At 43.4% G+C, this 24,276-nt stretch overlaps 1 protein-coding gene across 1 annotated transcript in view; it reads right to left on the bottom strand.

The window, feature by feature from the left end:
- Positions 1-24,276, bottom strand: part of LOC127428129 (interleukin-1 receptor accessory protein-like 1-B) — a 456,537-nt gene that overhangs the window by 13,651 nt on the left and 418,610 nt on the right. Inside the window, exons 7-8 of the mRNA XM_051676232.1 lie at positions 16,419-16,564; positions 2,269-2,415 (exon numbers count right to left, since the gene is read on the bottom strand). Of these exons, the coding sequence (XP_051532192.1) occupies positions 2,269-2,415; positions 16,419-16,564 (293 nt within the window). The remainder of the gene's footprint in view (positions 1-2,268; positions 2,416-16,418; positions 16,565-24,276) is intronic.

Genomic DNA, 24,276 nt, shown 5'->3' with positions numbered 1-24,276 from the left:
AATCTCAAGTGTCATAGCAAAGGATCTGAATACTTATGTCAATGTGATATTTCAGATTTTTCTTTTTAATAAATTTGCAAAGTTATCAAAAATCTGGTTTTTGCCTTGTCATCAAGGGGTATGGAGTGTAGATTGATATGAAAAAATATATACAGGTGCATCTCAATAAATTAGAATGTCGTGGAAAAGTTCATTTATTTCAGTAATTCAACTCAAATTGTGAAACTCGTGTATTAAATAAATTCAGTGCACACAGACTGAAGTAGTTTAAGTCTTTGGTTCTTTTAATTGTGATGATTTTGGCTCACATTTAACAAAAACCCACCAATTCACTATCTCAAAAAATTAGAATACATCATAAGACCAATAAAAAAACAAAAAAAACATTTTTAATGAATTTGGCCTTCAGAAAAGTATGTTCATTTACTGTATATGTACTCAATACTTGGTAGGGGCTCCTTTTGCTTTAATTACTGCCTCAATTCGGCGTGGCATGGAGGTGATCAGTTTGTGGCACTGCTGAGGTGGTATGGAAGCCCAGGTTTCTTTGACAGTGGCCTTCAGCTCATCTGCATTTTTTGGTCTCTTGTTTCTCATTTTCCTCTTGCCAATACCCCATAGATTCTCTATGGGGTTCAGGTCTGGTGAGTTTGCTGGCCAGTCAAGCACACCAACACCATGGTCATTTAACCAACTTTTGGTGCTTTTGGCAGTGTGGGCAGGTGCCAAATCCTGCTGGAAAATGAAATCAGCATCTTTAAAAAGCTGGTCAGCAGAAGGAAGCATGAAGTGCTCCAAAATTTCTTGGTAAACGGGTGCAGTGACTTTGGTTTTCAAAAAACACAATGGACCAACACCAGCAGATGACATTGCACCCCAAATCATCACAGACTGTGGAAACTTAACACTGGACTTCAAGCAACTTGGGCTATGAGCTTCTCCACCCTTCCTCCAGACTCTAGGACCTTGGTTTCCAAATGAAATGCAAAACTTGCTCTCATCTGAAAAGAGGACTTTGGACCACTGGGCAACAGTCCAGTTCTTCTCCTTAGCCCAGGTAAGACACCTCTGACGTTGTCTGTGGTTCAGGAGTGGCTTAACAAGAGGAATACGACAACCGTAGCCAAATTCCTTGACACGTCTGTGTGTGGTTGATGCCTTGACACCAGCCTCAGTCCATTCCTTGTGAAGTTCACCCAAATTCTTGAATCGATTTTGCTTGACAATCATAAGGCTGCGGTTCTCTCGGTTGGTTGTGCATCTTTTTCTTCCACACTTTTTCCTTCCACTCAACTTTCTGTTAACATGCTTGGATACAGCACTCTGTGAACAGCCAGCTTCTTTGGCAATGAATGTTTGTGGCCTACCCTCCTTGTGAAGGGTGTCAATGATTGTCTTCTGGACAACTGTCAGATCAGCAGTCTTCCCCATGATTGTGTAGCCTAGTGAACCAAACTGAGACACCATTTTGAAGGCTCAGGAAACCTTTGCAGGTGTTTTGAGTTGATTAGCTGATTGGCATGTCACCATATTCTAATTTGTTGAGATAGTGAATTGGTGGGTTTTTGTTAAATGTAAGCCAAAATCATCACAATTAAAAGAACTTCAACTTAAACTACTTCAGTCTGTGTGCACTGAATTTATTTAATACACGAGTTTCACAATTTGAGTTGAATTACTGAAATAAATGAACTTTTCCACGACATTCTAATTTATTGAGATGCACCTGTATATATATATTTAAAGCATTTTAGCATTAGGCTGCAACATAACAAAATGTGAAAAAAAATTAAGGGGTCTGAATACTTTCTGAATGCACTGTCATTGGCAAACGTTAACTGCACAGAAGTTGATGCAATTAATTAGTTTTTATTACCATAACACCACGCTTTCCCTTGGTGCTTAACCTTCCCTGTGAGCACGATCTCTGAAGCAGCACTGGACGTCGTGTATAGAGGAAATTGTGTAAATTGTTTTGATTTGGATCGATACAATTTAGATATGTGAATAAAGATTTCTGCCACAGGCATTCGTTTGTGCATGCAATAATCATTTAATTTAATTATCGGAGGTACAAATTTGTTTTTGGAAGTTCAAATAATCCATTCAAAATCCTCTTGGCTCAAATATGAGGGTGCACATTCCCCCTCATTCTGAATTTGTATGACGCCTCTGGTAGCTGACCCCTGATTTAAGGTGTTTTTTTGTATTATTATTATTACTATGTAGGTTATATATAGTATGCATGCATATTTTAATATCTCTTACCTGCATCCAGATCCTCACTGCCAAAGTGATTTCTGTAGAAGAGCATGAGCTCAATTCTATAACATTTATACAGCAACACCAGAAATATCAACATCAGCAGAATCGCTCCCAAACCACCAGCTAATTCCACCGTATACATCAGCTCAACTAAGAGAGAGAGAGAGAGAGAGAGAGAGAGAGAGAGAGAGAGAGATGCACAGAGAGTCCTTTGAGATCCATACAGAAATGATTTAGTGAGACTGATGTGGAAGAAATTGACCCGCCTGCACAGACCTGAACCCCAATAAACCACCTTTGAGATGAATCAAAGCACTGCCTCAAAGTTTTAGACCCCATCACCCAACATCAATTTCTGACCCCACCGATGCTCGTGTCTTGTTAAACATTTAATTTCAAAACCATTGACATTTATAAGGAGTTGCTCCTCCATTTGCTGCTCTAACAGCTTCCACTCTTCTGGGTGAGTTTTCTACTAGATGTTGAACATGCCTGCAGGGACTGGCTCTCATTCAGACACAAGAGCATCAGTGTATATAAATGTAGATAGCTTCGCATACTGTGTATTTGTCTGTGTATCAGTGCTAAAGTTGGCTTGTTCACCTCTTAACTACATTTGATTTGAGTTCAGAACTGAATTCCCATCAGACAGACTGCAGATGAGGCTGACATCACTGCAGTCTTATGCTCTAGATGAGACAGGCTTCCGCGCATTTGAGAAATGGCTGCAATATTAAATGTGAGAGGTGCATTCTTCTCTCTACTTGGCTGCAGCAGTCAAATGAAGATGAATGACTTTGAAACTAGTTAATGTGCTCTTTCTTACTCAGCGATAGACCTGAAAGAACCTGCAGACTTCTCGTCATTTACTCTCATGACATCTGTATCTGTTTATCAGCAATGACATTTGTATTGTGTGTCAGAGCAGATGTGATACTGTTGCTTTCATCTGCTGTGTGTTTGGAATAAAACACTAATGATGATGAATATTTGTAAATTCCAGAATGAATTGCTGCACTTTCACATGCATCTGGTATATTTGCGTAACTGCGAGAGTCATTCTGATTTTAACCCCTGAATTCTGATTGTGTTTTAGCTGTTTATGCAGACTCTGTTTGAAGAACTGTATATCATCAGGTGCTGATAAATTGGAGCTTGACATTTTTGGTCAGAAACACAGGAGCACCTACAGGGTCATTAATAACGTATAATGAACATTGAATATGTCAGAAGATACAATAAAGAAAACAATACAAAACAAAAATAAAATAAAAAATGAGAGAGAGAGGGAGAGAGAGAGAGAGAGAGACTAGTCTTTGCTTCAGTCTGACAAAAATGTCAAATTAGAAATGAAAGAAAACAAAAATAAATAAGTGTTTAGGTCAACTAAATTAAATTACAGAAAAAAAGCATCAGGAAGGAAGTTTAAAAGTGTCTTTGTTGATATGTTGCAGATAGATGTTCTCATTACATGACCTAGTTTGCTCGTCTCAGATGGGTTTGATTCTGTTGTGTGTTTGAACAAACAATTCTTAATTTTGTAGTGTAATAGATACAACATATGAATGTACACTACTGGTCAAAAGTTTTGAAACACTTACTCATTCTTTATTATATTTTTTTTTCTTCACATTTTAGAATAATAGTAAAGTCATCAAAACTATGGAATAACATAAATGGAACTATTGGAATTATGTTGTTACTAAAAAAAATCCAAAATAAATCAAAACTGTGTTATATTTTAGCATCTTCAAAGTAGTCACCCTTTGCCTAGAATTTGCAGACATGTACTCTTGACATTTTCTCAATCAACTTCTTGAGGTATCACCCTGGGATGCTTTTAAACAGTATTGAAGGAGTTCCCATCTATGTTGGGCACTTATTGGCTGCTTTTCTTTATTATTTGGGCCAAGTCATCAATTTCAAAAACGTTTTTTTTTTTTTTTTATTAAATTTTAGATTTATAATGAAATAAATGAATATGGTGGCACAATTATATTTTTGTCTACAAAACTAATTTCAAACATTTAAGCGCCTTCAGATCAAAAGATTTTTAAGATCATGTGAAACATTTCAGTCAAGTGTTTCAAAACTTTTGACCGGTAGTGTATATTCATTAATAAAACAACAAATTGATGAAATAAGCATTAGAGTGTTAGTGATCTCTGCTTTAAAATCACAGTAAATGTATCATGTAAAGAAAGAATTGAAAAAGTTGCCATCAAAGCTATTTCTGAGCCTCAGATTTGAAAAGAGTAATGATTTAATGAATGAAGAAAGTGTCTAATGAAGAGAAACACCTTCATGTTTCAGAAATATCCAGCTAGGCAGGGTGAGACGTTAAAAAACAACAAATTCACAATGAAAAAACTGAAAACAACCTGAAGCTCCATATAGAGCCAGACAGAGGAACAACAACCACTTTATCCCTGAACAAGAAATCATCATCATTTTTAACAGCTCCCGTGTGGATCAATATATACCTCAACTTGGAAAATGTCTGGTCTCAGAACACAACTGGGTTGCTGATAAATAAGCGATAAATAAGACATTTTATAGCAATGACTGAGGTTAAAATGTTTATATTAGGCATGGGGACATGAAGCCGTTTGAAGCTCAGAAGCCTTTCCCTGACTGTACCGGGGAAAGATTTAAAGTCTCTGGAGTTTCAAAAACAGTGCCATCTGGTGGTTAGTAAAATTAAAACATTAATCTTTAAAGTTGTCCTCACTGCATTAATCACCCAAGTATGCAGCTCTGTTATTAAAGCACAAACAGCTATACAATGACTTGAAATAAAATCGAAATCGCGATATTACCTTGTGCGATTATTAAACCGCAATTATAATGCTAATCAAACAATATAGGAAACAATGAAACAATACAAACGATCCCTGCTCTTGACTGAATAACTTGAATAGCTTTAAAAAGTATTAATGTATTATAATCATACAGTGAAGACCAGTAGTAGTTTTATGTCACATTTAATTTAATTCCGAACATTTATTTGAATACTTGATACTGCTGTTAAAAACTGTTAAAGGTTTTCTTAAATTAATTTTTTTGTTCTATTGTTTATCATTTGTTTCTATTAATTGCTTTTATTTTGTGTCTTTGCTCTTATTTTATTACAAACTGTTTACTTGTCTTGAATAATTAATTGAGAATTTGAAACAGTATACTGTACATAATTGACAAATTAGCATTAGTATTATTATTTGTTGAAGTATCAAAATTGGTATAGGGAGTAATCAAATTCCACTGCCATCTACTGATATTTTGGTATCGTGGGAACACTGCTTATATATTGTGCATGATAGATCTTGATATAATAACATTATGAAAAAGTAGATCTTATTCGGGAGTCGCATGGCGCCATGCGAGTGTTGGACATATGAACTGTGAGCTCTGTGCACTTTGCTAGTTTTAATTCTTTTTGTGTCCTAAACCGGTGAGATTTGATACTCTGTTTCATAACTGTTCTATGAAGACAATACATCAAAGAATTCAAAAAACATATTATAGACACTGGAGATATTAAAAGACACTGATGTGCTCAAGCTGATACCCCTGACAAGGCCCCAGATCAGGGACTTGATTTGGACGATGCGGTGGGAGAAATTCAATGTCAACTGTCCTGCATGACGGTGATGCTGACGAAGGTCGTGGTGGACTTGTAGGATCTTGCGGTAATACGTCGATCGATCACTTCCATGGAGATGAAATTCTTTGAGTTGGTTACAAGAATCGGGGACGTCGAGAAACGGATAGATTATCTGGAGTCATCGGAGAGGGATTTAGCTGCTAACCCACTAGTGACCAAAGTAGATTTGGAACGCGTTTGGGAAAAGTTGGAAGACCTTGAGAATCGTAATCGGTGAAATAATGTCAGAATTGTTGGAATTCCTGAGAATGAAGAAGGCCGAGATATGGTGAAATTCATAGACGAGCTCTTCCCGAGTCTGTTCGACATAACAGGCCATAAGATGGAAATCAAGCAAACTCACAGAGTGCCGGCTCGGAGATCCGCGGAAGACGACAGGCCCCAATCAATTCTGGCCAAATTTCTGAGATCATCCGATAAAGATCACGTGTTACGTGAGGCGAGGAGTAAAGGTAGTCTTTCTTGGAAGAACCACAACATTTTCTTGTTCCCAGACTTTACGAATTCGACAAAAGAAACATGATCGATTCAGGGAATGCAAGAAACTCTTACATCAATGGAAGGTCACTTTTGCACTGATGTTTCCAGCTAAATTGAGAATATATACTAAGAATGGCCGCAAAATATTTACATGTCCCCAGCAAGCATTGTCCTTCATAGAGACAATGGGGTGAGTAAGCCATTTGGTGAGTTTCATGTAACAGCCGAGTGGGCCTGACTCACTGAACATTCACTTGACTGTCTGAGGAAGCTGGGAGCCTTTTTGTTTCTTTTTGTGTTGGTTCCGCCTAGCGGCTGGAGTCTGTTTTGTGGAATAACACTCCTTCAAGAAACGTCATGGTTACTGGTGTAACCACCGTTCCCTGATGGAGGGAACGAGATGTTGGTGTCGATGTAGTGACACTAGGGGTCACTCTTGGGAGCCCGAGACACCTCTGGTCTTTGATAAAAGGTCAATGAAAATTGGCGAGTGGTATTTGCATGCCACTCCCCCGAACACACGGGTATAAAAGGAGCTGGTATGCAACCACTCATTCAGGTTTTATGCTGAGGAGCCGATATAAGGTCCGGCCATTTCAGCGGGTAGTTCAGCGTTGTGGCAGGAGGGACCAACGTCTCGTTCCCTCCATCAGGGAACGGAGGTTACACCAGTAACCATGACGTTCCCTATCTGTCACTCACTCGACGTTGGTGTCGATGTAGTGACACTAGGGGTCCCTATACAAAATGCCACAAGGCTGAACTGTGTTACGTGAACTGGCGGTGTGTGGTGGGCAGACTTGCTGTGTGCCTCATAGCCAGCACACCAGGTCGACACGTAACCTCCCCCAACACAGTTATGAGTGTCGAATGGCCCTTTTTGGGGACAAGTCGACTACCCAAAGATAGAGACAGGCTTAACCCAGTCGTGGCCTCTTTCCCCTTCTCTTTTTCCACTCCCTAAAAAAAGAAGGGGGATTATCCGACTGGGCCGCCAGGTCTAGTCGGGGGGTGTCCCTCCCAAGGGGAGGACACCGCGGAGACCACACCTTGCCCCAAGAGAGGGGGGGATATTTAAGTGGAAGAATACATCACATGGTCTTTCCAACCATGTGGAGAGCCTTCAAGGTAGATCCTGCCCAATGGGGGAGGAGTTACTACAACATGGAGACTGGGGCAGAGGGGCTCTGCCCAAGGAAGACGCAGTTTGCCAGCAGGGAAACGAACTAGCGGAAGATATAGATCGCATGGGGTTAGCCTTACAGGGAACTGCCACATGCGGAGCACCTACCCCAGAACCGGGCTCTTAGCGCGTATACTGGGCCGGCAGCGAGTCTCTCCGAAAACTCGACTGCCACAGGGCTCGGAGGAAGTCAACCAGGGAACAACTTTTGTGAACACTACTGGGAATTAATAGCGCACGTCTTCAGCACAAAAGGAGGTGGAAGGCGCTATGTGCAAGTGATACACCGGGCCGGCTATCACGGGCTTATCCGCTTGTGTTGTGTGCCACTACCTGGAATGAAACCGGTTCCACCCGGAGGTTGTAGAACCTTGCAAATGTGTTGGGTGTTGCCCAGCCCGCTGCTCTGCAAATGTCTGTTAGAGAGGCACCTCTGGCCAGGGCCCAAGAAGCCGCTACACCACGGGTAGAATGGGCTCGTAGCCCTACCGGGGGCGGCATGTTTTGGGCGAGATATGCCATAGTTATGGCGTCAATGAGCCAGTGGACAATCCTCTGCTTGGAGACAGCACTTCCTTTCCGCTGTGCACCAAAGCAGACAAAGAGCTGCTCAGAGATTCTAAAGCTCTGCGTGCGATCCAAATAGATGCATAAAGCATGCACCGGACACAGCAATGACAGGGCTGGGTCTGCCTCCTCCTGGGGCAGTGCTTGCAGGTTCACCACCTGGTCCCTAAAAGGAGTGGTGGGAACCTTGGGCACATAGCCCGGTCGGGGGTCTCAGGATCACGTGAGAATAGCCCGGACCGAACTCCAGGCACGTTTCGCTGACAGAGAACGCTTGCAGGTCACCTACCCTCTTGATGGAAGTGAGCGCAGTCAGGAGTGCAGTCTTCAAGGAGAGTGCCTTAAGCCCGGCTGACTGCAAAGCTCAAAGGGGGCTCTCTGTAGACCCTGAAAAACTACAGAGGTCCGATGAGGGAACGAGGCACGGCCTGGAAGGATTCAGCCTCCTGGTGCCTCTTAGGAACCTGATGATCAGATCATGCTTCCCTAAGGACTTACCGTCGACTGCGTCGTGGTGTGCTGCTATGGCAGCAACGTACACCTTCAAGGTGGAAGGGGACAGCCTCCCTTCCAACCTCTCTTGCAGGAAGGAAAGCACTGATCTGACTGCGCACCTCTGGGGGTCTTCCTGACAGGAAGAACACCACTTAGCGAAAAGACGCCACTTAAAGGCATACAGGCGCCTCGTAGAGGGAGCCCTAGCCTGAGTGAACGTGTCTACCACCACAGGTGGGAGACAGCTTAGGTCTTCCGCATCCCGTCCTGGGGCCAGACATGGAGATTCCATATTTGTGAATGCCAGGGGACCAGCTGTGTGCCAGCGCATCTATGCCGAGGAAGGCCTTGGTCAGGGCATACCAGAGCGGGCAGTGGGGAGGATTCTTGGGAGGCGAACAGGTGCACCTGTGCCTGACCGAATCGACTCCAAATCAGCTGGACCACCTGAAGGTGGAGTCTCCACTCTCCCTTGAGGGTAACCTGTTGTGACGGCGTGTCCGCCGAAGTGTTGAGGTTGCCCGGGATGTGAGTGGCTTGCAGCAACTTGGTGCTGCTGACTCTGTTGGAGGAGACGGCGGGTGAGTTATGACATACAGCGAAAGCGCAGACCACCTTGCCGGTTGACATATGCTACCGCTGCTGTGCTATCTGTCTGAACTAGCACGTGCTTGCCCTGGATCAACGGCCGGAACCTCCGCAGGGCGAGCAGAACTGCCAGTAACTCAAGGCAGTTGATGTGCCAACGCAGCCGCGGACCCGTCCAGAGGCCGGTGGCTGCGTGCCCATTGCCAACAGTGCCCCAGCCCGTTTTGGAGGTGTCTGTTGTGGCCACGACGCGCCTGGAGACCAGTTCTAGGGGAACACCTGCTCGTAGAAACGAGAGGTCGGTCCAAGGGCTGAAAAGACGGTGACAGACCGACGTAATGGCCACGCGGTGTGTCCCGTGGCGCCATGCCCATCTCAGGACTAAAGTCTGGAGCCAGTGCTGAAGCGGCCTCATATGCATCAACCCGAGCGGGGTGGCCACTGCCGAGGATGCCATATGCCCCAGGAGCCTCTGAAAAAGTTTCAGTGGAACCGCTGTTTTCTGTTTGAACGCCTTCAAACAGGCCAGCACTGACTGGGCGCACTCGCTCGTAAGGTGCGCCATCAAGGAGACTGAGTCCAACTCCAAACCGAGAAAAGAGATGCTCTGAACCGGGAGGAGCTTGCTCTTTTCCCAGTTGACCCGAAGCCCTAGTTGGCTGAGGTGTGAGAGCACCAGGTCCCTGTGTGCGCATAACACGTCCCGAGAGTGAGCTAAGATTAGCCAGTCGTCGAGATAGTTGAGAATGTGAATGCCCACCTCCCTTAACGGGGCAAGGGCAGCCTCTGCGATCTTCGTAAAGACGCGAGGAGACAGGGACAGGCCGAAAGGGAGGACTTTGTACTGATACGCCTGACCCTCGAACGCGAACCGCAGGAAGGGTCTGTGTCGAGGAAGGATCAAGACGTGAAAGTACGCATCCTTCGGGTCTACCGCCGCGAACCAATCTTGATGCCGGACGCTCGCTAGAATGCGTCTTTGCGTCAGCATCTTGAACGGGAGTCTGTGTAAAGCCCGGTTCAGTACTCGCAGGTCCAAGATTGGCCGCAACCCACCACCTTTTTTCGGTACAATGAAGTAGGGGCTGTAAAACCCTTTCTTCATCTCGGCTGGAGGGACAGGTTCTATCGCGTCTTTCCGTAGGAGGGTAGCGATCTTCGCGCAAGGTAGCAGCGTTTCCGTCTTTCACCAAGGTGAAGTGGACACCGCTGGACCTGGGCGGATGCCCAGCGAAGTGAATCGCGCAGCCGAGTCGGACGGTCCGGACCAGCCCTCGTGACAGACTGGAAAGCGCAAGCCATGCGTCCAAGTTCCGCGCAAGGGGGACCAAAGGGACAACGTCATCGGATGTACCGGCAGGTGGAGCCTCGCGGCAGGGCGGAGCTCGAGGTGCCACACCACATCGTGGCCGTGCTGAGTCCGAGGACATCGAAGCACTTACCTGGCTCCTTGTGACCGCCCCCGGAACAGCCTGGGACGGGGGAGGAAGAGGCCTGTCCTCGTGACCTGTGGAGACTGTCACATCAGGGGTGGATTTGTGCCACAGCTGGGCGCTCAGTGCGGGAGACCGCCGCTGGAGCGCCAACCTGCCAAATGGAGTGGTGGACGGTGGTCGTGATGCCAGCCATACACACCGGATATGTGACCCAGGGAACAAGGAAACCACTCTTGCTGAGCTCTTGAGTACTGCAGCCACTTGGGCATGCAGCGCAATTAAATGCAAAAGGTAACAAAAAGATGAAGATCTGCTTACCAGCTCCAGAGCAGCAGGTTTCGTTGTCCCTGGGTCGCCTGTCTCAAGGGCGCTTTGAAGTCTTTCACGGGTTCTGGGCGGCCGCGAGACGGGTGGCGTCTGCTTCCTGCGGTGGGCTCCACACCGGGGCCAGGCCGAAGGGGCGGGATGAGTAGATGGGGTGCGGGATCTTGAGCCGCGCCTGGGCAGGATAAGCCGGCTAGCATCCATCTACTGCTCTACCATCGAGAACTGCTGGGCAAAGTCCTCGACGGTGTCGCCGAATAGGCCCGCCTGGGAAATGGGGGCAGCAAGGAATCGTGTCCTGTCGGCCTCACCCATCTCGACCAGGTTGAGCCAAAGGTGGCGCTCCTGGACCACTAGTGTGGCCATCGTCTGCCCGAGAGATCGCACTGTGACCTCCGTCGCTCAGAGAGCGAGGTCGGTCGCCGAGCGCAGTTCCTGCATCAATCCCGGGGCGGAACTACCCTCGTGCAGTTCCTTTAGCGCCTTGGCGGACTTGCAGGAGAGCCATGGCGTGCACGGCGGAGGCGGCTTGTCCAGCGGCACCATAGGCCTTGGCCGTCAGAGACGATGTAAACCTACAGGCCTTGGACGGGGGCTTTGGGCACCCACGCCAGGTGGCGGCGCTCTGTGGGCATAGGTGCACCGCGAGCACCTTTATCCACCGGGGGATTGCCGAATAACCCTTGGCCGCCCCACCATCAAGGGTAGTGAGAGCGGGGAAGCTGAAAAGATTGGGACCGGGCAGTAAAAAGTGCCTCCCGCGACCTTGTCAGCTCTTCATGCACTTCCGGGAAGAAAGGAACCGGGCGGGGCGTGGCTTTGAGCGGCGCCGCGAGCCCAGGAACCAATCACCGAGCCGCGAGGGTTCAGGGAAGAGCAGTGAAATCCACTCTAACCGACGCTCGCGGCTGTCCGGGAAAGCATATCGTCATCTCCGCGTCAACCTGTGACTGGGCGATCGACCCCGAAGGGAGGAGCCCAGCTGAGGCTTCCGACTGGATGAGCCCGCTCTCCGATGCTGCGCTCGAGAGCTCATCACTTTCGCGGGCTCCGAATAAGAGGTCGAACTCGCCGTGAGACGAGCCGGCGGACTCACCCGGAAGCCCGATCGGGGCAGACGAGCGTGCTGGGGAATGGGGGGTCCGCGGGGGGATACCCGGCGGAGGCGGTCCCATTGGGGTCCCCAAATCGCCCCCAGTGCTAGCCGCGCTGGCCTCAAACCCGTGGGTAAAAAGGACCGAGGCAGGAGCCTCTGGGGTGGCTCGCTTTCTTACGAAGGTGAGCCGCGACCGCAACGTTGCCATGGACATATTCTCGCAATGAGAACATGACCATCCACGAACGCTGTCTCCGCATGAGCAGTGCCCAGACACGAAAGACAGTGATCGTGACCGTTAGAAGGCGAGAGATAACGAGCACAACCAGGAATAACACACAATCGGAAAAGCATCTATAAAAAGACGCGTCTTTAAAAAGACGTTCCGTGTGTGCGCTCTTTTAGAGAAATATATACTCTTTTAGAGGGGAAAAATGCTCTTTCAGAAAATATACTCTCTAGTTTTTCTGCCCAGGGGCGTTCTCTGCAGTGCACCAGTGCAGAGGAGGGAGAAGCCGCTGAAATGCGCCGTCAGATCCAGCAGGTGAATGAACAGTAGTATTCAGCTTAGCGAGCATGACCTTTCAGCTCCGAAGAGAAAATCTGAATGAGTGGTTGCATACCAGCTCCTTTTATACCCGTATGTTTGGGGGAGTGGCATGTAAATACCACTCGCCAATTTTCATTGGCCTTTTATCAAAGACCAGAGGTGTCTCGGGCTCCCAAGAGTGACCCCTAGTGTCACTACATCGACACCAACGTCGAGTGAGTGACAGATAGGGAACTTTTGCATCGACGGAGGGTCACTTTTGCACTGATGTTCCCGGCCAAATTGAGAATAGATACTAAGAATGGCCACAAAATATTTACATGCCCACAATAAGCGATGCCTTTCATAAAATCAATGGACTGAGGAAGCATGGTGTGTTTCTCACGTTGCTTCCAAGTGAGCTTGACTCCCTGAACGTTTACTTGACCGTCTGAGGAAACGGGGCGCCTGTTTTGTTTCTTTTTGTGCTGGTTCCGCCTAGCGGCTGGAGTTTAACACTACTTTGGCACAGTTGTGGATGAATCTGCATGTGCCTTGTGTTTATGCCTCCTATTGGCTGGAGTTTGTTTTGTGGAGTATTTTTTTGCAGGACATTGGAAGGATTAGGTCATCTGCTGCACTCATCAACACCCGGCTCACTGAACATTCGTTTGACTGTCCGAGGAAGCTGAACGGATTTTTTTATTGTTTTGTGCTGGTTCCGCTAGTGGCTGGAGCTTGTTTTGTGGAGGAACACACCTTCGGGACAGTTTTGTGAATGAATCTACAGGTGCTTTATGTTTATTCTGCCTATTGGCTGGAGTTTGTTTTATGGATTTTCTTCTGTTATGTAATTCTGTCTCACAAAATTTATATAGAAACACTGGACTTGAGCAATCCGATGGCAAAGTTGTCGCGGGGGCTCTCGTAGGTGTACATGGGCTGTTTGAGTTTAGAAGGATGTACGCCGGTTGGCGCTGTTGTGCGCAGGGTTAATGCGCGTTTTTCTTTTTTCTGTTTGTTTGGTTCAGGGGAGGTTCGGGGTTTGATTGTTGCACCAATGGGGAATGTGGTCTTTATAATTTTATTTTTGACACACAATCTATTTTTCACATATATCAATATGTTAATATGAGTGGAGTATCTCTCTCCACGTGGAATGTGAATGGGTTGGGGCACCCCATAAAAAAGGTTATTTCTTTTCTTAAACGTAAGAAATATGATATAGTGTTTCTTCAAGAAACACATCTTTACCTGCAGGAAGCTGAAAAATGTGGGAAGATATGGGGTGGACATGTTTTCTTTAGTGCTGGCTAAAGTAAGAGCATGGGAGTCATTACATCATTGATAAGTAAACATCTACAATTCAAATGTCTCAAACAGATTAAAGATAAATTAGGAAGAGTCATTATTGTTTTAGCAGAAATTCAGGGGCAAAGGTTGATTTTGGCTAATATTTACGCACCTAACGCTGATGACCAGAGCTTTTTTTTTATAGATCTTGAAGGGATGTTGCAAGCCGCTGGCACCCCTTATGATATAATATTGGGAGGAGACTTTAATCTTTTGATGGATTCAGTCCGTGATCATAGTGAAGCAAAAGTGTGTAAGCCCCCTAGAGCAACGCTTCACATGATTTGTAAAAATCTTGGTCTTACAGATATTTGGAGACTTTTAAACCCATCTGGTAGGGACTATATGTTTTTTTCATCAGTCCATAAGATTTATTCCAGAATAGATTTTTTTATATCTAAATCCATTTCATCTGTTGTTGATTGTTCAACTGGAAACATCTTAGTCTCAGATCACGCCCTGGTGAGTTTAGAGATGTTGCTACATATGGAGAAAAATAAATCATATAGTTGGTGCTTTAATGTATCCCTTTTGTGAAATCCTTATTTCCAACAAATGTTAAAAGCTGAAATCAATGTTTATATGGAGACCAACTGGTCCTCAGTATCCTCTGTGGGCGTGGTTTTGGAGGCACTTCAGGTGGGTCTTAGGGGTCGGATCATACAGTATGCCTCATTCATCAAAAATCCAAAGCACGAGAACTCATGGAGTTGGAAGGAATATTAAAAGTGCCGAGGCAGAGCTGAAGCGCCGAATGTGGTCTGATGGCCTCAGATAATTTACCTGATTGAAATATAGATATAATGCTATTTTGTCACGGAAGGTGGAGTTTTGGTTATTCAGGGCAAGAGAGTCATACTTTGAGTCGGGGGACAAAGCAGGGAAGCTTTTGCCAAGTCATAAATTTGGGGGATAAACGTAAATAATTGGGTTCTGACCAGTATCATGATTGGCAGACAAATTATTTTAAGGGTTATGGTGGGGTTGGTGATTGGAGAGGGATATTAGTGGGGGTTAAATGTTGATTCAATGTTTATGTGTTGTGTTTTTTCTCTATTGTGTACTTCTGAATCAATACAAATTTTAATTACAAAAAATAAATATTAATAAAAAGATTACTCAAAAAAAAAAAAAAAAAAGTAGAAGTGTAAGCACCCCTGTTTTAAGCACTCCAGATTCACTTTAACTTTTGCATAATTCAAAATATGTTTGGCCACTTCATGTTCATATACAAATAAAAATAATACACCCCATGGCACCTAGAGGAGATGTTAAAATGAGGAGCACATTACACAGCTGTTGTGAATTCAGCTACACACAGAAACTTCATGCCGATTTCGCCAAAATAAAAGCTTGATGGTTTAGAACTCTTTGGTTTAACTGGAATCCATAGCAATGCTCTGTTCATTACAAAAATATATATTAGGTTTTGTATAATAAATAATAATAATCAATAAAATATTATAATATTACAATAACATATTTAAGTTGACTGGGTTCCAAAAAAATAACGATGATGAATAGTGGGCTGACACAGTATCAAAATGGACAAAACAGGCACAGAGTGGACAGGTACAATTTGAAAAAGACAGTGTTCTTTCTCTCTATTTCACAGTTTTATTTATTAATTTATTTGTGGCTGAAGTAAAAAAGGTTTGTATTTGTTTCTTTTTAAAAGATCTCAAGTGTGAACCCTCAAAGAGTAGCACAAGTCTTTTTATAGGCAGTAGAACATGGCCTAAACATTACCAAATTTTGGTAAAAAGGAATCACTTACTAGTTTTTTTGGTTTTTTATTTTTGTTTATCACAAAACAAATCACAATCGCAATATTTTTCAAAATAATTGGAATATGACTTTGTCCATATCGTGCAGTCCTAACACACACCTAAATAATGTACCCTGTAGTTTAAATCTGATGTGTACAAATAAAATCCTAACAAAAAACGTGTTGATTTTTTACGCGCTGATAATTTAATCAATGCATTAAAGTGTGGCATTAAATGCCAATGAGTCAATGTGATAAGTGTCCATTTACATTTAGCAAACACTTTTATCCAAAGTGACTTACAAAATAAGGAACATATGCAATTAATCAGACAAAAGATGACAATATCTGCAGTATTGCACTGCCATTTTTTTTTTTTTTTAATAATAGCTAACCTTAACTCGAAGTTATAGATAATAAAGTATTGTAAGAGTTATTTAGCAAGTATTTGGTGCTGTAATAATGCTGTGTTTTTATACTACTTGTACAATAGGATATATCATATTATGTAATTTAAAAAAAGTTCGAAAATGGACAAACTTAGGTAAAATATAGGTCTGGATTTGAATATTCTGGCATGCAAAACAAAGCAAAGCACGTCACTGGACAGAAAGCAAGGCTTCGTTTATCATCAATTACATGATTTTCTGAAAACAAAAAGAGGTGTTACCTCTCTTGCTCAGTTGTATATTGGCCTGTCCTCTTCCGTGGCCATTTTCCACATAACAGGAATAGTTTCCCAGGTCACTCTCCTCAACAGCATCTATCATCAGTGAGATAGAAACCTCCTGCTCACCCAAGTGTTCTCGAAGCATTCTGAGATGGAGAAAAGAGAAGGATGATCACTCTACAACCATTTACAATCCTAATTGAGATCAAATGCTTAACACAGTCACCTCTCTGCAAGTTCACTATGAATGAAATGCACCCACTGATTGCACAGTTTATTTGCATGACCTGTCTGTGCTGCTTTGCCACTGATTCAATAAAATAATTATGCAAATCAGGTAACAGCCCAAACATACCCAAAAATCTGTGCTCAATGTTTTGTATTGTGCAATTCCTTATTTTACTCATCTTCCTTATCCTGTTTCAGCACTGATAGCCAGTGTTGTATAAAGTATCCATTTGTCATACTCAAGTAAAGATACTGTACCTACATGGAAAATGTTAAATTAGCTCCTGAGAAAAACACTTAAGTTAAGTAATAAAGTAACTGATATTAAATGTACTTAAGTATCAAAAGTACACGTAAATCACATCAATTGCAGCACAGCTAATTATACTCATGGCAACTTAGTTGAGTGGCGGTGCTGTGTTGGAGTCTGTTTTAGGAGGAGTTAACTAAAGAACTGCTCTGACCAATTCATTCTGCGAGTAAATGTACAACTCATCTGGTGCAAGACAGCAGAGTAAACAATATAAATTAAAGGAATATTCCAAGTTCAATACAAGTTAAGCTCAATCAACAGCATTGGTGGCTTAATATTGATTAATGCAACAATTAATTTATCATCCCTCCTTTTCTTTGAAAAACAAAAAACAAATAAAAAAAAAGCACAAATGTGTGTTCCAGTGAGACACTTACAATGGAAGTCAATGGGGTCAATAATCTGTAAACATTAAAAACCTCACTGTTTCAAAAGTATAGACACAAGACATAAACAATGTGTTAACATGATTTACTGTGATAAAATCACTTACTAACCGCATCCATGGAAAGTTAGACAATTTTACAACTTCATTGCCATGACGATGTAATCAACAAACCCTAAAACCCTAAAATTACTGTAAAAATTAAGATTTTAACAACTTTACAGATTGAATAATACACAAGTTTTAACATAAGAATGAATTTACATTTTATAATATATAAAATTATAAGCTTCACATTTCTGCCTTTAAACCCTCCAAAAATTGACCCCATTGACTTCCACTGTAAGTGTCTCATTGTTAACTAAATTTTTGCTTTTTTTAAACAAAAGGAGAAATGAGTCTAAATAAATTGTGATAATCAACATTATTCACAAATGCTGTTAATTGAGCTTAACTTGTACTGAAACCGGAATATTCCTTTAATGGCATGTTTATGCCAAATCGGAATGATAGTATTTACTATATGAGCACAAATGAACGCCACCATAATTCAATAATTACCAATGGGATTTTCTTGGAGCCCCAGTTTCCGAGTTGAGGGCGTGTCAATTAAAGAATCATGGTGGGGCCTGGGTAGCTCAGTGGTACAATACGCTGGCTACCATGCCTGGAGTTCACTAGTTCACTAGTTCAAATCCCAGGGCGTGCTGAGTGACTCCAGCCAGGTCTCCTAAGCAACCAAATTGGCCCAGTTGCTAAGAAGGGTAGAGTCACATGGGGTAACCTCCTCGTGGTCGCTATAATGTGGTTTGTTCTTGGTGGGGCATGTGGTGAATTGAGCATGGATGCCGTGGTGGGTGGCATGAAGCCTCCACACGCACTTTATCTCCATGGCAACGTGCTCAACAAGCTACGTGATAAGATGCGTGGGTTGACGATCTCAGACGCGGAGGCAACTGGGATTCATCCTCCGCCACCCGGACTGAGGCGAATCACTATGTGACCACGAGGACTTAAAGCACATTGGGAATTGGCCATTCCAAATTGAGAGAAAAAAAAAAAAAGGAATCATGGCAAGAAACAAGCAAATTGGTAATGGAGATAATTCTGTTTTACTTGTGGATTTTGACTGTACAGTTTAGATTGTATGCATTTTTGTACCATTCATGAAGAATAAAGCTGGTTTACAAGGTGACAGGCTTGTGTAACAAAACAATATTTACCATCAATATATGTTGTGGCACAAGAATAAAATATAATAGATAAAGCATAAATTAAAAGCATTTCATTTTGTTGCACTGATGCTAAAAAAAAGAAAAAAAAGAAAAAGAAAAACTGCAAAAGAGAAAAAAATAGGAAATTGCAAAATGGGCCTATCATTTTCAACTAAAATCACTTGAATGAACATTGCATCACTATTACGACTTCTGAACTCCTAAGTACAAACTTCCCAAGAGGACTTGCACACAAACCACAACATATTTATTCTGGTTATGTGTTAAACATACAGTATGTGGATTTGACATATGATTGATATGAAGAAAGCAGTTCACAACAAATTAGAACATTTTAGGAGGGACCTGATCCATATTTAGTCACCAGAATAAAGACTAGTGGGTTGGCTCTTTTGATTTGGGCCTGTAAGCAACCACCCAGAACACCCTAGAAACTGCATGGCAATGTTCTAAAAACATAGAGAATAACTTAGCAACGGCATAGCAACAACCTGGCAATCACCCAGAACAGCCTAGCAATCACATACTGTAGCAATGCGCTAAAACTGTGCAGAGCACCTTGGCAACTGCATAACCACAGCAACCACCCAGAACACCCTAGTAACCACACAATAGCAAAACGTGCTGAGAACACCTTAGCAACTACCCAGCACACCCTAGTTTTGCTAGGCAAGCACAATTCACATCTTCTTCAGAAAATGTAATAATTATTCTCCTGATACTGTGTTTAAGGTTAAATACGTTTTGCAAATGCTATTGTTAGACATTTTCATGAGCACACAAGGTCATTATATACACATTCCATTTTCAAGTGTTTGTAACTTTGAGCCCGGCTGTAACAGCCATTATTAACAGTTCTCTAGCAAATGGAGTTGTACCTGCTAGTTTTAAACATGCTGTGGTTCACCCTCTGCTTAAGAAACCCCATCTTGGCCCATCTATCCTTAGCAATTTCAGACCTATCTCCAAATTGCCTTTTATTTCAAAGCTCTTAGAGAGAGTTGTGTATCGTCAGTTGAGTTCTTAAATCAGTATGTCCAATATTTTAGATACTTTTCATTCGGATTTTAGATCAATGCACAATACGGAAACCGCACTGTTGAAGGTCAGCAATGACCTGTTGCAAGTGCTCGATACTGGTTCGTATGCGGTGCTTGTCTTGTTGGATTGAAGCGCTGCATTCAATACAATCGATCATAGTATTCTGTTACATCGGTTGGAAAAAGTGGTGGGTATTCAGGGTGTTGCCCTGCAGTGGTTGGCCTCTTACCTCAAAGATAGAACCTTCTCAGTGAGCATTGGGAAGTTTTCTTCTTCGTCGGTTCCCCTATTATGCGGTGTGCCCCAAGGGTCCATTTTAGGCCCTCTTCTCTTTTCACTTTATATGCTCCACTTGGGTGCCATTTTTAAGAAATATAAGATCTCCTACCACTGCTATGCTGACGATACACAATTTTATCTACCAGCTAAAACTGACAGTAGTTATCCTTTGGAAGCGGTTTGCGACTGTTTTGAGGAGATCAAATGTTGGATGGCTAATAATTTTTTGCAATTAAACGAAAGCAAAAGCGAAATTCTGATTTTAGGCCCCTCCAGGTCTCCATCTGTTTTTAATTTAGTTTCTCATTCTGCCAGTGTTCAACCTCATGTAAGAAATCTTGGGGTTACATTTGATTCGTCACTAAATTTTGAGAAACAAATCAGTACAGTGTTAAAGGGCAGTTTCTTTCATCTGAGATTGGTTGCAAAATTAAAACAATTTCTACCCCCGAAAGATTTGGAGACTGTAATCCACACTCTCATAACATCATGCCTGGACTACTGTAATTCCCTATACTGTGGCCTGTCTCAAATGGCGATCTCTCGCCTGCAAATTGTTCAAAATGCTGCAGCGAGACTTCTTACCAGAACAAAAAAGAGGGATCACATTTCTCCCATTTTAGCGACTTTACATTGGCTTCGTGTAAAGTTTAGAATCAATTTTAAAATTGCTGTTTTTGTGTACAAGGCTTTGTCTGGTGTCCCACCAAAATACATTAGTGACCTTCTGATTCCTTACTCTCCCCAAAGAGCACTTAGGTCTAGTAATCAGCTTCTCTTAACTGTCCCACATTGTCGCTGTAAAACTAAGGGTGGTCGGGCCTTCTCTGCTGCAGCACCTAAACTTTGGAACAGTCTGCCCATAAATGTGAGGTTTGCTCCTTCACTAGCCAGTTTTAATATATACAGGGTTGGGAGGGTTACTTTTGAAATGTATTTCACTACAGATTACAGAATACATGCTGTAAAATGTCATTTGTAATGTATTCCGTTAGATTACTCAAGGTCAGTAATGTATTCTAAATACTTTAGATTACTTCTTCAGCACTGGTAGATTTTTTTCACTTGTTTTGACTATAAAAACTCTGTCATAACAGTAAGAATACATGTTAAAAATACATTCTCTGAAAAACCTAAATATCTTATCCAGTGTTGTTTCTAAAACAAGATCAATCAATAAGATTTTTAAAACAATCTTTTTATTTTAATGATATTTTTACAGGAAAACAATACAAAAATTATCATCAAGAATAAAAATTTTGCACTAATATCAAAGATCTTACTAGAAAAAAAGAAATTATGATCCAACGTGAATTTTCTTGATAAAAAAATATGATCGTGTCTGGTAACGTGCATGTAAAATGGCTAGAAATAGCATTTTAGCTTAGTGTAAAGCTGACAGTTTACACAAGTTTTATTTCTATTTCTTCTGCTCCAAACTTACATCAAACTTACTTCTCTGTCTGCTCGTATGAATGTAACACATCATAAGAAAGTGTTTCACCGCTGTTCAAATGCACTTTGGATCGCATCATTTATATGTATAAATGTTTTCCATCTGAAAGGACTAAATATTAAATGAAACAAATGACAATAAATTCAAAGTAATCTCTTCAGAAATCCAAATACTTTTTGAATGTAACTGTATTCTAATTATCAATGATATAAATTGTAACTGTAGTGGAATACTTGCCATCTTTTTTGGACTCAAGATGGCGCTGAGTATGGCTGCTGCGTTGCGAGCTCCGACACAACATAGTAATGTTTTGCTTGTTTTGTTCATAATTCTTATGTTTTTTGTATTGGATGTTGTCTGCCTTATTGTCTACGACAGACAAACACTTTTAGACATTGGTTCAGCAATTTCACACCGTAAACCGGACTTCAAATTCCTCAATGCCGACCCGCTGTTTACAAACACGCAAGCGGAGCCCTTTGTCTGGGCAGCACGGCCGCGGAAACGCAGGAGGAAAAGGGGAAACAGAGCCGGCGTTCTCATCAGAGTAAGACGCCCCGCAAATCCACCCCCGCTACCCACTATTCTACTGGCAAATGTTCAGTCTCTGGATAACAAGCTCTGCGAGCTGAAAGCGCGGATCTCTTTCCAACGAGACATGAGGGACTGCTGCATTATCTGCCTTACGAAAGCTTGGATGTCTGCGGAGATTCCAGACTCAGCCATTGAACCCGCGGTGTTCTCCGTGCACCAAGCAGACAGAGCGAAAGACCTCTCAGGTAAAAGTAGAGGTGGTGGTGTATGTTTTATGATCAACAAATCCTGGTGTGATCAGAGGAACGTACATTCTATCAAGTCTTTCTGCTCTCCTGATCTGGAATTTCTCATGCTTCTGTGTCGACCATTCTGGCTACTGAGGGAATTCACAGCGGTCATTATCACTGCTGTGTACATCCCGCCACAAGCCGACACAGACCGGGCAATCAAGGAACTGTATGGGAGTATAAGTGAGCAGGAAACCGCGCACCCTGAGGCCGCGTTCATTGTGACCGGGGACTTTAATAAAGCCAGTTTAAAATCAGTCGCACCAAAATACCACCAGCACATTAGTTTCAACACATGAGGGAACCGGGTTTTGGACCATTGCTACTCTCCCTTCCGGGATGGCTACAAATCCCTCCCCCGCCCACCATTTGGCAAATCGGACCACTCTTCCATTCTGCTTCTGCCCGCTTACAGGCAGAAATTGAAACAGGAAGCACCCACCCTCAGAACGATCCAGTGCTGGTCGGACCAATCAGATTCTACGCTACAAGACTGTTTTGATCACACGGACTGGGAGATGTTCCGGTCCGCCTCTGATGACGACATCAAGCTTTACGCTGATAGCGTAATGTGTTTCATCAGAAAGTGCGCAGAGGATGTGGTTCCGACCAGAACAATACGGATTTATCCGAATCAGAAACCATGGATCAATAGCGATGTTCGCGCGGCACTTAATGTGCGGACCTCCGCTTTTAATTCCGGGAACGCTGAGGAGCATAAACAAGCCAGTTATGCCCTCAGAACCGCAAAACATCAGTACAGGAGCAAGACTGAAGGACAGTTTAACACCACCAACTCTAGAAGCATGTGGCAGGGAATTAACATCATCACGGACTTTAAAGGGAATAAAAACTCCACCATGAACACCGCTGCCTCTCTCCCGGATGAGCTAAATACTTTTTATGCTCGTTTTGAGGAAAATAACACCACCCTCGCGGAGAGAGCTCTCGTGGCCGAAGCTACAGAGGTTAGTTCACTCTCCGTCTCTGTAGCGGATGTAACCCGATCCTTCCGACGGGTAAATATCCGCAAAGCCGCGTGCCCAGACGGCATTCCGGGCCGCGTCATCAGAGCGTGCGCGAACTAGCTGGTGTTTTTGCGGACATTTTCAACCTTTCCCTCTCTTTGTCTGTATTCCCACATGCTTTAAAACATCCACCATTGTGCCTGTTCCAAAGCAATCAAAAATAATTTGCTTAAATGACCGGCGTCCTGTTGCTCTGACCCCCATCATCAGCAAATGCTTTGAGAGACTAATCAGAGATTACATCTGCTCTGTGCTGCCTCTCTCTCTTGACCCATTGCAGTTTGCTTACTGCAACAACCGCTCCACTGATGATGCCATTGCATCTACAATACACACTGCTCTCTCCTACCTGGAAAAAAAGAACACTTATGTGAGAATGCTGTTTGTAGACTATAGCTCAGCAATCAACACCATAGTGCCTTCCAAGCTAGATGAGAAACTCCGGGCTCTGGGCTTAAACAGCTCGCTGTGCAGCTGGATCCTGGACTTCCTGTCAAGCAGACGCCAGGTGGTTAGAATAGGCAGCAACATCTCCTCATCACTGACCCTCAACACTGGAGCCCCACAGGGCTGTGTTCTCAGCCCACTACTGTATTCCTTGTACACACATGACTGTGTGGCAACGCACAGCTCCAATGCCATCATTAAGTTTGCTGATGACACGACGGTGGTAGGTCTGATCACTGACAATGATGAAACAGCCTACAGAGAGGAGGTGCACAATCTGACACACTGCTGTCAGGAGCACAACCTCTCCCTCAACGTCAGTAAGACAAAGGAGCTTGTGGTGGACTTCAGAAGAAAAGACAGAGAACACAGTCCCATCACCATCAATGGAGCACCAGTGGAGAGAGTCAGCAGCTTCAAGTTCCTGGGTGTCCACATCACTGAGGAACTCACATGGTCCATCCACACTGAAGCCATTGTGAAGAAGGCTCATCAGCGCCTCTTCTTCTTGAGATGGCTGAGGAAGTTTGGAATGAACTGCCATATCCTCACACGGTTCTACACCTGCACTGTAGAGAGCATCCTGACTGGCTGCATCTCAGCCTGGTACGGCAATAGCACT

The sequence above is a fragment of the Myxocyprinus asiaticus genome, chromosome 37 (assembly GCF_019703515.2).
Source record: "Myxocyprinus asiaticus isolate MX2 ecotype Aquarium Trade chromosome 37, UBuf_Myxa_2, whole genome shotgun sequence".
Classification (NCBI taxonomy): Eukaryota; Metazoa; Chordata; class Actinopteri; order Cypriniformes; family Catostomidae; genus Myxocyprinus; species Myxocyprinus asiaticus.
Note: the sequence above shows the minus strand (reverse complement) of the source record. Positions and strands in the feature narration are given on the sequence as shown.